Source organism: Rana temporaria, chromosome 4 (genome assembly GCF_905171775.1).
Source record: "Rana temporaria chromosome 4, aRanTem1.1, whole genome shotgun sequence".
In the NCBI taxonomy this organism is placed as follows: Eukaryota; Metazoa; Chordata; class Amphibia; order Anura; family Ranidae; genus Rana; species Rana temporaria.
The window spans coordinates 85,400,543-85,413,394 of NC_053492.1; the positions used below are offsets into that span (position 1 = coordinate 85,400,543).

At 41.2% G+C, this 12,852-nt stretch overlaps 1 protein-coding gene across 1 annotated transcript in view; it reads left to right on the forward strand.

The window, feature by feature from the left end:
- The window catches only part of NOL10 (nucleolar protein 10), a 102,827-nt gene that overhangs the window by 9,827 nt on the left and 80,148 nt on the right, over positions 1-12,852 (forward strand). Inside the window, exons 5-8 of the mRNA XM_040348595.1 lie at positions 760-797; positions 4,347-4,483; positions 7,985-8,050; positions 8,282-8,342. Coding sequence (XP_040204529.1) covers positions 760-797; positions 4,347-4,483; positions 7,985-8,050; positions 8,282-8,342 — 302 coding nt within the window. The remainder of the gene's footprint in view (positions 1-759; positions 798-4,346; positions 4,484-7,984; positions 8,051-8,281; positions 8,343-12,852) is intronic.

Genomic DNA, 12,852 nt, shown 5'->3' on the forward strand with positions numbered 1-12,852 from the left:
TAATTTTTATTTTTTTCTGTGTAAAGGGCTAGGGTTAATTCATTTGTTTGTTTACTTATTTATTAGCTTAGGGATTAATATTGGGGTATAGAGTTTTGTTAAGGAATAACGGGTGGGCTAGATTTGACCCTTTGCTTGCCTTTATCTGGCCCTTGGGCACTATTCCTTCTACTGACACCAATGGTGGGGCACTATTTTCCCCCACTGACACCAATGATGTAAAAAAAAAATTTCTCCCACTGACCACCAAGCCTTTGACATTGTTTACTCCAGTCCATGCCAGGGCATTTTCTACTCCCATTGCTACCCCTAAAGTTTGAGGGACAGTTAACTGCTCTTTGTTAAAACATTTTGGAGACCCCCTAGGTTAGGGTGGTTGTTTTTTATCTGTTTATAATTATTGCAATTTTGAGCAAAAAAAACGTGCAAAAAAAAAAAACCTTGTATAAAGCATTTCTGTGGAACAAAGAAAACACTTTAAAAAAAAAAAATGCACCAATCTGCCTAATTCGAGCTACAAAAAAAAAGCTCCAGAACGTCCTGGAGCTTCAGGCGTTTGGCTTCAGGCGACTTGTAGTGAGATGTGAACCATCTCCATAGAGATGAATTGATTATTTTCTCCTCTATGCGGTTTGGGAGCTTCAAGCTCAAGAGGTGTGAATGGGGCCTAAAGTCTTTGGGGGTCATGGTAAATCTGCATTGTATGCACTTTTGTATGTTTCTGTTTTATTTTTTACTTTAATGCGTTTTGTTTTTCAGTGGTCAAGTTTGATATCTTATCTGAGGACTACTCAAAGGTATTGTGTTTTGTTTCTGTAAAATTAAACATATCAGTTGCCTCTTTGGGGTCCTTTCAGACATGCGGATTCCCAATGAGATCGTTCGCTGACACCCGATAACTCATAGGGATACATGTATGTCCCTTTTTCTTCCGTAAACGGATGGATAAAATATGGACATACGTCCGCCCGTGTGAAAGGGCCTAGGCTTGAAAATGTTTTTCTTATAGGATGTCTCTCTGCAGCTGGCTCCCATAGTTGTTGCTCAGGCCATTTTCCTAAACACCTATGGCAGATATTGCCCTGATCAACTCTTCATCCATTGCCCGCCTTATCTACAATACCTAGTGTGACCAGATTTTAAAGTGGAAAGTAATTGCATCTGAGCACCACAAATTGAAAACGCCATTTATTATTTTAATACTCAGAGCAAACTACCTCCCATTTGTTAAGAAATCACATCCCTAGCATTTCTAGCCATAGCCATCTTGAGAATTAATAAAGAAGGGAAATTTGGGACTTTAAGCAATTAAAATGCGGAGGTACAATGAGTTAAGAATTAAATTCATAACATGGATGTATATCCAATAAAAATATGATTTTTTATATATATATAATATATATATATTATATATATATAAATATATATATATATATATATATATATATAGTGTGTGGCCTACACAAAATATAAGAATTTAAAATGGATAAATACGCACATTGATCTTGTTCTATCAAAATATAAGTTCAAATGTGCAGAGAATTTTAAGTATTATCACTGGTCTACGACACAGATAACAGAAAAAAAATCATCACTCATGATAAACAGTTGGCCAAGGAGTCCTGGATTTCCATTTTGTTTAGTAACATTATCGTCCACATGAATACCTCCCGATGCATTTCTACCTTTTCATTATCGTCTCTTCAGGTTTTTTTTTTTTTTTTTTCCTAGGAAAATATTATTAGAAAATTCTAGTTTAGACAACATTAACAATATCTTACAGTATACAAAACGTTGTTTGACATTGCATATAATTTCAAGAATTACATCTCTATACATTTGATGATATATTACCATTCAAGAACTGAGAAGGTGCAAATGTATCGCAAAGCCAGGGTTGCAAAACAACGTTTGCTTCCGGTGGTCCCCAGAATGCCCGTATATCCATATGTCCCCTTCACACACTTCGGTGAGCCCATGATCCACAAGGAGCCAGGCTCTTGGACCCCAAGACAGGAGTGTGGGACAAGGCACCTGCAATTAAAGGGGTTGTAATGGTAAAAGAAAAAAAATCCCTAAATAGCTTCCTTTACCTTAGTGCAGTCCTCCTTCACTTACCTCATCCTTCCATTTGCTTTTAAATGTCTTTATTTCTTCTGAGAAATCCTCACTTCCTGTTCTTCTGTCTGTAACTCCACACCGTAATGCAAGGCGTTTCTCCCTGGTGTGGAGAAAGCCTCTTGAGGGGGGAGGGGGCGAGCAGGCAAGTCAGGACACTCTCTACTTTGCAGATAGAGAAAAGGAGCTGTGTTAGTGGCGTCCTGACACTCCTGCTCGCCCCCTCAAAAGGCTTTCTTCACACCAGGGAGAAAGCCTTGCATTACTTTGTGGAGTTACAGACAGAAGAACAGGAAGTGAGGATTTCTCAGAAGAAATGAGGACATTTAAAAGCAAAATGGAAGGATGATGTAAGTGAAGGAGGACTGCACTAAGGTAAAGGAAGCTATTTAGGGGGGGGAAAAAATTACCTTTGCAACCCCTTTAAAGCGGATGTGCCACTAAAACAATATATTAAAAGCTAGCAGCTACAAATACTGCAGCTGCTGACTTTTAATATAAGGAAACTTACCTGTCCTGGAGTCCAGCGGTGATCGCAGCAGAGGATGAGCCGATCGCTCGTCACCCTGCTGCTCCCCCCTCCATCCACGGTGAGGGAACCAGGAAGTGAAGCGCTGCGGCTTCACTGCCCGTTCCCTACGGCGCAAGCGCGAGTCGCGCTGCGCCCTGACGGATTGGCTCACACGCTGTGTGCTGGGAGCCGAGTGTTCCCAGCACACAACGGGCGACAGACGGGATGTGACGGAATGCCCGTCTTTCGCCCGTAGCGTGTGGCCGGAAGTGGGTGCAAATACCTGTCTTTAGACAGGTGTCTGCACCCCCCTCCCCCTGAAAGGTGTCAAATGTGACACCGGAGGGGGGGAGGGTCCGATCAGCGGGACTTCACTTTAGGGTGGAGGACCGCTTTAAGTATGGGGAATCTAAGAGAAGGGGCAGATGATTCATGTAGCATTTACTTCCTGGAATTCATCAAAAATGCAGGCAGGAGGGTGTGCTTAGCTGAGAAAACCCCCCCTCCAGATGAAAGGAAAAAATGCCCATGAAGACTTCTGGGAGTAAGATATTATTTAATCCTAGGCCAAACACTCAGGAAGTAACTGAAAAATAAAAATGCATCATTGTTTACCTGTACATGCGTGTCACATTTCCCCAAATTAACCACTTTCGCGTGTGCCGTTCACGCATGTACAGGTAAGTGCTTTTTTTTTTTTTACCAAAAATAGGTAGAAGAATACGTATCGGCCTAAACTGAAGGGAAAAAAAAGTTTTTTTTATCTTTTTTAGGATATTTATTATAGCAAAAGGGTTCCTTTTTTTGTGGGTGGGATAGGGAGGAGTGGGGAGGGGAGAGAGATAGGGGGGGGGGATATAAAGAAAAAGGGATGAGTAAGTGGCGACCCGATATTTAAATATTTAACCAGCAAGAATTGGAGGGTTATTTTAAAGTCTTAACATGGAGGACATAGATTCTAGCCAGCCGTTACCGAAGGATTAGGCAAAGTGGGCGAGGTAAATACGAGAATGGATGAGGAATATAAGTGTATAAATAAGGGGAAATATTGTAACAAATTAGTTGTATGCCCCTTTGTTTTTGTGTTTATCTGGCCTTTCATTTGGAAAATATAAATAAATAGAGGAAAAAAGGAAAGAGATGGGCAAAAAAGGAAGGGAATGTTACTTAGGTTAACAATAGTAGTAATACTCTAACTAGGGCATAATTTAAGTCTATGAAGTGTTAATTTGATGTTGTAGGTCTTAATTGCTGATTGTATCTATTTTTCCAGTTTGGACAGATGCCTAGATCTGTTTCTTTGAAATGTAACAAGGGCTTATTCCCTCCCTTGATATTGCTGATACTGTTTGTATGTTTTGTTGTAACTGGAAAATCCTTGAATAAAGAATTATATTTAAAAAAAAACAACCCTTGTTGGCAGTCAGAGATCAGACGTTCTTGTAGTTGGCTATCAGATCCGCACACATCTCAGGAGGGATTTTGTCCCACTCTTTGCAGATCCTCTTCAAGTCATTAAGGTTTTGAGGCTGACGTTTTGTAACTCGAACCTTCAGCTCTCTCCACATAAGATCTGGAGACTGGCTAGGCCACTCCAGGACCTTAATGTGCTTCTTCTTGAGCCACTCCTTTGTTGCCCTTGGGCCGTGTGTTTTTGCTATCTCTGGTTCTTTAGTAGGGTGCAAGTTTAACACAAATTTTCTTATTTTCCCCCCAGATCGTCTTCCTGCAGAGTGACAGATATGTAGAATTCCATTCTCAGCACGGCCGTTACTACAGGCTTAGGATACCCAAATTCGGCAGAGATTTTTCCTATCATTACCCGTCCTGTGATCTGTATTTTGTTGGAGCAAGGTAATGAAATACTGGTAAATGTTTGTGAGATAACAACCTATATTGTATTCTTGGGCTGTTTTGCGGCAATACAGTTTAAGGACTATGCTTTCATACAGTTATTCTTTATTATGTAAAATATTCCTAAAACCGTGGTTACTGTGGCTGCACGTTGTTTTAGGGCCGGTTCACACCATGAATTGCACGGGAACGTGCTGTGGCGATTCACATGCGATCCGGGTGCAGTGCGATTTCAGCCCATTCATTTGAATTTGGCTGAAATGGTACCGGACCGCAGCAGGAGTAGTGCGTACACTACTTTACAAAGTGCACAAAAAACGGGATCGCATGGTACAGAATTCCAGTCCGGTGCAGGTAAACGCACTTCGTTTGGGGTGTTAGCATTGCACTGACACCCGCTTCAGATCACAAGTTCAGTGCGTTTTGAACGCAGTGTGGGAAACGCACAGATCACAGGTTTCCCATCCCACATTTTTGATGTGAATTGGCCCTAAATAAGTCTGTACCTATTATTTCCCTTAACAATATTAAGCGGTTGTAAACCCGCGATAAAAAAAAAAATTTCACCTGAAAGGCAAAAGTCAGAATGAGCTAGTATGCACCGCATATTGGCTCATTATGAAATACTTACCTCAGAACGAGGTGAGAGGAACTTACCTGGTCCACGCCGAGCGAGATGTCATCTTGACTCGCCGTGTCTTCCGGGTATCGCCGCTCCAGCGCTGTGATTGGCTGGAGCAGTGGATGACGTCACTCCCGCGCATGCGCGCGGGAGACTTCAATTCGGCAAGGTCCGGCGGCTGCCGGTCCTTTAGCCGAGGATCCCTGCGGCGCATTGCGGGGGGAATATCTCCTAAACCGTACAGGTTTAGGAGATATTCTTTATACCTACAGGTAAGCCTTATTATAGGCTCACCTGTAGGTAAAAGTCAAAAATGTGGGTTTACAACCACTTTAATCAAAACGTGGTGAACCTGAAGTGCCTTTTTTCCTTTCACCCTCAGCTTTATCTTTTTGGTTATTCCAGAACATAGAATTACATAAAGGCTGCTCTAAACTGAAATAATATTTTAGATAGATAGAAAAATTGGATTTTTAAAGGTGCAAAATAACGCAAATATATAAAATAATTGTATTTATACAAAAATTACAATTGACAAACATCTATCAAAAAGAGAACATACAGTTTCAGAATGTGCAAACAGACAACTCTCAACATGTTTCACTACCAATGTAGCTTCTTCAGGAGATTTATATTTGTTGCGCACTAATTACTGAAATATAAAGAAAAAAAAATGAAATATAATATAATGCACAATCATTACAAAAGGTGATAAATGCATGTTCACACAAAAGTCAATCCCAAAATCGCTGGGTACACTACCAATGCTCAATATATGAGCCAGTAATTACCTGCGTAATTGGCATACTCGTATATTGCTCATTGGTAGTGTACCCAGTGATTTTGGGATTTACTTTTGTGTGAATATGCATTTATCACCTTTTGTAATGATTGTGTATTATATTTAGTTTCATCTTTATTTCCTTATATTTCAGTAATTAGTGCGCAACAAATATAAATCCTGAAGAAGCTACGTTAGTAGTGAAACATGTTGCGAGTTTTGTCTGTTTTCACATTCTGAAACTGTTCTCTTTTTGATGTTTGTACATTTTAATTTTTGTATAAATAAAATTATTTTTGATGTGTTTATTTGCGTTGTTTTGCACCTTCAAAATCCCATTATATATATCATAGTTTGTGGATTCTGTAGACTAAATAATATACAGTAAAACATTGGTTTCCGAGCAAAATTAGTTCCAGAAACATGCTTGTAATCCAAAGCACTTGTATATCAAAGCATTTTTTTTACAGGGTATAAAAGAGAAGAGAGGCGGCTCTAAGTGTAGCAATAAGCTGCTAAATGTTGTACCTTCATTAAATGTAATCACATTACATTTAGATATCTTTTTTTTTTTTTTTTAATTTAAAACAATTATTTATTTGCAAAATTAAAAGAGAAGTATGGTATTTGTTTTATTTAATTTTTTTCCCTTTTATACTCGGGCCGATGCTGCATCTGTCCCCCACCGCCTCTTCACTGAGCGACTGAACACCGCCGATGGATCGGTTCTCTCGGCTCCCTGAGCAGAGAGCTGGTGACTGTCAATCAGCAGCTCTTCTCCACGCTCATTGTAGCGTTGAGCTGTGGAGGGGCGGGGAACGGCCATCACAGGCACTCGGCGACTCGCTGAGAGGTTGAGAGTGGTATCAGTCCAGGCAGCTGGTGGATTCAGACTTTTTTTGTCGGGACGACATGTTTCCTGGACTGATTCCTGTGACCTCAGCGCAAAGCGGATTTCAGTCCACTCTGCTGAAAACGAGTCACAGGAGTGCAAAACAAATTGCACTCCTGTGAGCCATAGGAAAAGCCCAGCAAAACAAGCTCAGGCTGGACTTTAAGAAAAAACATGTTTTTTTTTTTTTTTGTTTTTTTTTCAAAATGATATCTTGCAAAAATACCATCTAAAGAATGTTATAGTTGTGTGAACAAAATGATAAAAAAAAATTTGGGGTAGAGTGTTGAATGTCCCTGCACATTCAAAGTGCAACAGCGCTTAAAGCTAAAAATTGGCCTGGGCAGGAAGGGGGTAAAAGTGCCCAGTATTGAAGTGGTTCAACTGCCCAAATGTTTTATTTTGTGATCCAGCCATCATATGACAACTTTGTCCTTTGTCCTTCACAACAACGCCAAGCATGAGCCAATCGGCGTGTTCACTTTGCTATTTTTCTCCTATGATAATGTTTGCTGTTATCACATGTACATTGCAGCAGAGTTTGATTGGCTCCTAGGTCTCCACTTCCTTTTTCTTTTCTGGGTACTGCTGTGCAGGAGATAAAAGGAGACTAATATGAAGACTTGTAATGGGACATATGAAACCTGCAAATTTTATAGAGCTGCTTCGGGCAGTTCAACCTAATCATCTATTTCTTGACTAAGGCCTAGGGCACGCTGGCGATACTAGTCAGTGGCAGGATCACCGAGAAGATACCCGTTTCCATGCTCATTCTCCGGCTGATGGGAACTCTGCAGAATGTCACCTGCCTGTTGCCTCTCTCATCCGGCATTGAGGGGGTGATGTGTGGCAATTGGTGTATAGCCATCCTGTTATTGGCAAGCTGTCACTAGCAACAAGATCCTTAGATAATGCTTGAGTGGAAAACATTTTATATAAAATATATAATAAGTTAAATACAGCTTGTGTCCAATGAGCCTTACTCACTATAGGCCTAGGAATTGTTCATTATTGGTGAAGTTTTATTGATATATTAGGCACAGAGCTCATAAAGGCCACATATGACGTACTCCTTTTTTTTTTTTTAGGAAGGAGGGACTAAACCAATTTGTAGAAATGTATTTATTAAAGACGAGTACCAGTTTTGTTTCACGCTAACATATTTGGTGAAGTTATGTTTATATACTTTTTTTTTTTTTCCACCAGCTCTGAGGTCTTTCGGCTAAACTTAGAACAGGGACGGTTTCTGAATTCCCTCCAGACTGATGGCTCGTAAGTAAATGTCCTCTGAACGTCAAGTTATCAGTGTTGTGTTTGAACCACTAGATGGTGCTAGAGTGGCAGATAAAATAGAAGTACAGTACTTGGACACTAGATCACAGTGCCTTACACTTCATGGGATCTGGCCTGTGTCTCTGTTGTTCAGTATGTTCTTTATTTTCTTTATGGGTTAAATTGTTAGGTGTTTACAAACCTATGCCTTGAACATTTCTTCTCTTTCAGACAGGTCAATGTCTGTGACATCAATTCTGAACACCATTTATTTGCTGCTGGCACAACAGAGGTAACATTTTTGAATTAATTTTTTCTACATTTATGGTTGAATTACCTGCTTTATAAGACAGAGCCTGTATCCAGACACCTGCACTAGATACTGGAGCTTATGTTCTGTCCCCAATCGTCTAATGGCGAGGGAAATTATTTAAAGCAGAACTTTACCCATAACGTTGATAAACAAATATGTTCTTTAGCAAGGAACATACCACATTAAAGGGGTTGTAAAGGTTCATTTTTTATTTTCTAAATGGGTTTCTTTAAGCTAGTGCATTATTGGGTCACTTCTAAATGTTGTTTTTGTCTGAATTTCTCACTTCCTGTTCCTCCTCAGTAAGCTGTTCTGAATGACTTTCCACCACTCAGATGATGGTGGAAAGCTTACTGAGGAGAAACAGGAAGTGAGAAATTCAGACAAAGAAAAGGTAAGTGAACCAACAATGCACTAGCTTAACTAGTTGCCGACCAGCCGCCGTCATTTTACGGCGGCAGGTCGGCTCCCCTGTGCGAGAGCCCATAGCTCTACGTCGGCTCTCACAGGCCACTAGGGGCGCGCGCCCCCCGCTGGCTCCCGTGCGCGTGCCCGGCGGGCGCGATCGCCGCCGGGCACACGCGATCTCTCGTTACAGAGCGGGGACCGGGAGCTGTGTGTGTAAACACACAGCTCCCGGTCCTGTCGGGGAGAGAAATGCTGATCTTCTGTTCATACAATGTATGAACAGAAGATCAGTCATTTCCCCATGTCAGTTCACCCCCCCCCTACAGTTAGAACACACCCAGGGAACATACTTAACCCCTTCCCCGCCCCCTAGTGTTAACCTCTTCACTACCAGTGGCATTTTTATAGCGATCCAATGCATTTTTATAGCACTGATCACTATAAAAATGCCAATGGTCCCAAAAATGTGTCAAAAGTGTCCGCCATAATGTCGCAGTACCGAAAAAAAATTGCTGATCGTCGCCATTACTAGTAAAAAAAAAATATTAATAAAAATGCCAGAAAAATACCCCTTATTTTGTAAATGCTATAACTTTTGCTCAAACCAATCAATAAACGCTTATATATTTTTTTGGGGGATATTTATTATAGCAAAAATTTAAAAATATTATTTTTTTTCAAAATTGTCGCTCTATTTTTGTTTATAGTGCAAAAACTAAAAACCGCAGAGGTGATCAAATACCACCAAAAGAAAGCTCTATTTATGGGGGAAAAAAGGTCGCCAATTTTGTTTGGGAGCCACTTCGCACGACCGCGCAATTGTCAGTTAAAGCGGCGCAGTGCCAAATCGCAAAAAATGCTCTGGTCTTTGACCAGCAATATGGTCCGGGGGTTAAGTGGTTAAAGGAACCAATTTAGAAAATAAGACGAACCTTTACAACCCCTTTAATAATTAAGCTACCAAAATGAGTGTGTGCTGTAAAGTGCCTCCAGCATTGCTCCTGTTTCTTCTTGCTGGAGGCTACCATTTTCCTGAAGCTCAGAGCTCCTGAGCAGCAATAAATCTTAAGGCTGTCAGCAAATCAGCCTCTACAAATTTAGCACAGTGCCTAAAAATGGAGAGCAACTGAGGCTGAGCAAAGCAGGGTGAGACCGTGTATTACTGGATATTAAACAGTATAGACACATTTTTACTGTATTACATAGCTATACCTGCAAAAGGGGCCAGCCTGAAGTGATCTAGCAGGACCTTATTTTCTGACTAAAATTTCACTTTAAACCAGAATGTTTGTTATGTTGTGTTAATTATTATATACTGCACATGCAGCAATAAAGATTACCAGGATATTGTATTGCAATCATTTTATTCCTGGCTAGTCATCTACATAGGAGAGAGTATAGCTTTACGTAGAATTGTAGCCACTTTTTGTTTTTTTCCTTTTTATGGTAAAGGGTCAGATGATATGGTTTACACAGACCCATTGTTGGCAGCCACTGGTGTATTTTCATTTTCCAGCAAGAATACATTTCATAGAGGAGAAAAAGAAAGTTGCACTCACATCCATGCCTTAGTTATCACCAGGACTGAAAGTGAGAGAAAATCGCCCCAAAGGGGGCGCAAACCACAATTAAAAATTACACTGGCACCAGACCTAACCCTTCATTCTAATAAAAATGTAACCAATCATCCTAATCTTGATTGTTTTGTAGTCGTAGGACATTCAGTCTACGTTCCCAAGATGTTCCCATAATATTTCAAGTATTGATGTCCAGTCCGATTTTATAATATTCGTAATAATTAGCGATTGTTCTCGCTGCTGTCCATCAAATCTGGTGACGTGGGTGCGGGGCCGAGTCCCGCTGTCTGTGTAAATGGACACCGCAGCAGGACTCGGGAGCGAGCAAGAAAGGGTGACCCCAGGGAAAGTGGCTTTTCCTGGGGGCACCCGATGAACCATTGCATAGAGCTGGTAAGTATAGGCATGTTTGTTAGTTTTATTTAAAAAAAAAAATATGAAGCTTTACAACCACTTTAACTACTTAACCCCCGGACCATATTGCTGCCCAAAGACCAGAGTACTTTTTGCGATTTGGCATTGCGTCGCTTTAACAGACAATTGCGCGGTCGTGCGACGTGGCTTCCAAACAAAATTGGCGTCCTTTTTTTCCCACAAATAGAGCTTTCTTTTGGTGGTATTTGATCACCTCTGCGTTTTTTATTTTTTGCGCTATAAACAAAAATAGAGTGACATTTTTGAAAAAAAATTATATTTTTTACTTTTTGCTGTAATTAATAAATATCCCCCAAAAATATATAAAAAAACATTTTTTTTCCTCAGTTTAGGCCGATACGTATTCTTCTACATATTTTTCGTAAAAAAAAATCGCAATAAGCGTTTATTGATTGGTTTGCGCAAAAGTTATAGCGTTTACAAAATAGGGGGTATTTTTATGTCATTTTTATTAATATATTTTTTTTACTAGTAATGGCGGCGATCAGCGATTTTTTTTTTTCGGTATTGCGACATTATGGCGGACACTTCGGACACTTTTGACACATTTTTGGGACCATTGGCATTTTTATAGCGATCAGTGCTATAAAAATGCCACTGGCAGTGAAGGGGTTAACACTAGGGGGCGGGGAAGGGGTTAAGTATGCCTGGGTGTGTTCTTACTGTGGGGGGGGGGGTGGCCACACCAGGGGAAACACTGATCTTCTGTTCATACATTGTATGAACAGAAGATCAGCGTTTCCCCCGCTGACAGGAACGGGAGCTGTGTGTTTACACACACAGCTCCCGGTCCCCGCTCTGTACCGAGTGATCGCGTGTGCCCGGCGGCGATCGCGCCCGCCGGGTGCACGGGAGTCGGGGGCGAGCGGGGGGCGCGCGCGCGCCCCTAGTGGCGGCTGAGAGAGAGGACGTTGTACTACGTGCTCTCGCCCAGCCCTGCCGACGTAGAACGGCGGTGCGCGGTCGGCTAGTGGTTAAAAATAAAGGTAAAAAACTTACCTTGGTCCCATCTTTTAAAGGGGTTCTAAAGGTAACATTTTTTTCCCCTAAATAGCTTCCTTTACCTTAGTGCAGTTCTCCTTCACTTACCTCATCCTTCCATTTTGCTTTTAAATGTCCTTATTTCTTCTGAGAATTCCTCACTTCCTGTTCTTCTGTCTGTAACTCACCACCGTAATGTGAGGCTTTCTCCCTGGTGTGGAGAAAACCTCTTGAGGGGGAGGGGACGAGCAGGCAAGGCAGGACACTCTCTACTTTGCAGATAAAGAAAGGAGCTGTGTGTTGGTGGGCGTCCTGACACTCCTGCTCGCCCCCTCCCCTCTCAAGAGGCTTTCTCCACACCAGGGAGAAAGCCTCGCATTACGGTGTGTAGTTACAGACAGAAGAACAGGAAGTGAGGATTTCTCAGAAGAAATAAGGACATTTAAAAGCAAAATGGAAGGATAAGGTAAGTGAAGGAGGACTGCACTAAGGTAAAGGAAGCTATTTAGGGGAAACATTTTTACCTTTACAACCCCTTTAAGTAGCACAGTGGACATTACAACTCCTCAATCCTAGGAAAGCTGGGCCCTCAGTACCATAAGAATGCACCACAGGCCATTGTAGAAATGCCATTAAGCACCCAGGAGGCAGCAATAAAGTGCAGTGACATCATACTTTGCCCCCTGGAGCCTTTGAAAGACCAAAGTAAGGTTTATTTTTTTCTCCACATCTTCATTTCATTTATTTTTTCAGCTAATTTTGTTTGAGCGGGTAGGAGGCTAGTAACAAAGCAGACTGGACATAGAACTGTTTTAATTTGTGTATACAGTATATAAAGTGGAAGGCAAATCCTACTCCCACCCCATTCTAAGACTATTCTATCTAACCCTGTAAAAAAAGATGTATATACTTACCTGTTATGAAGCCGCTAAGGTCACATGAGCGGAAACTTCAGTGTAGAGGAGGGATTGCCTGGGAGATGACATCACCCATAGGCTTATTATGGGACATCCGTTGTCCCTCCTCTACATTGAAGCTGCTTCTGGAGAGATCATGTGACCAGAGCGGCTACAGAATAGGTAAGCATA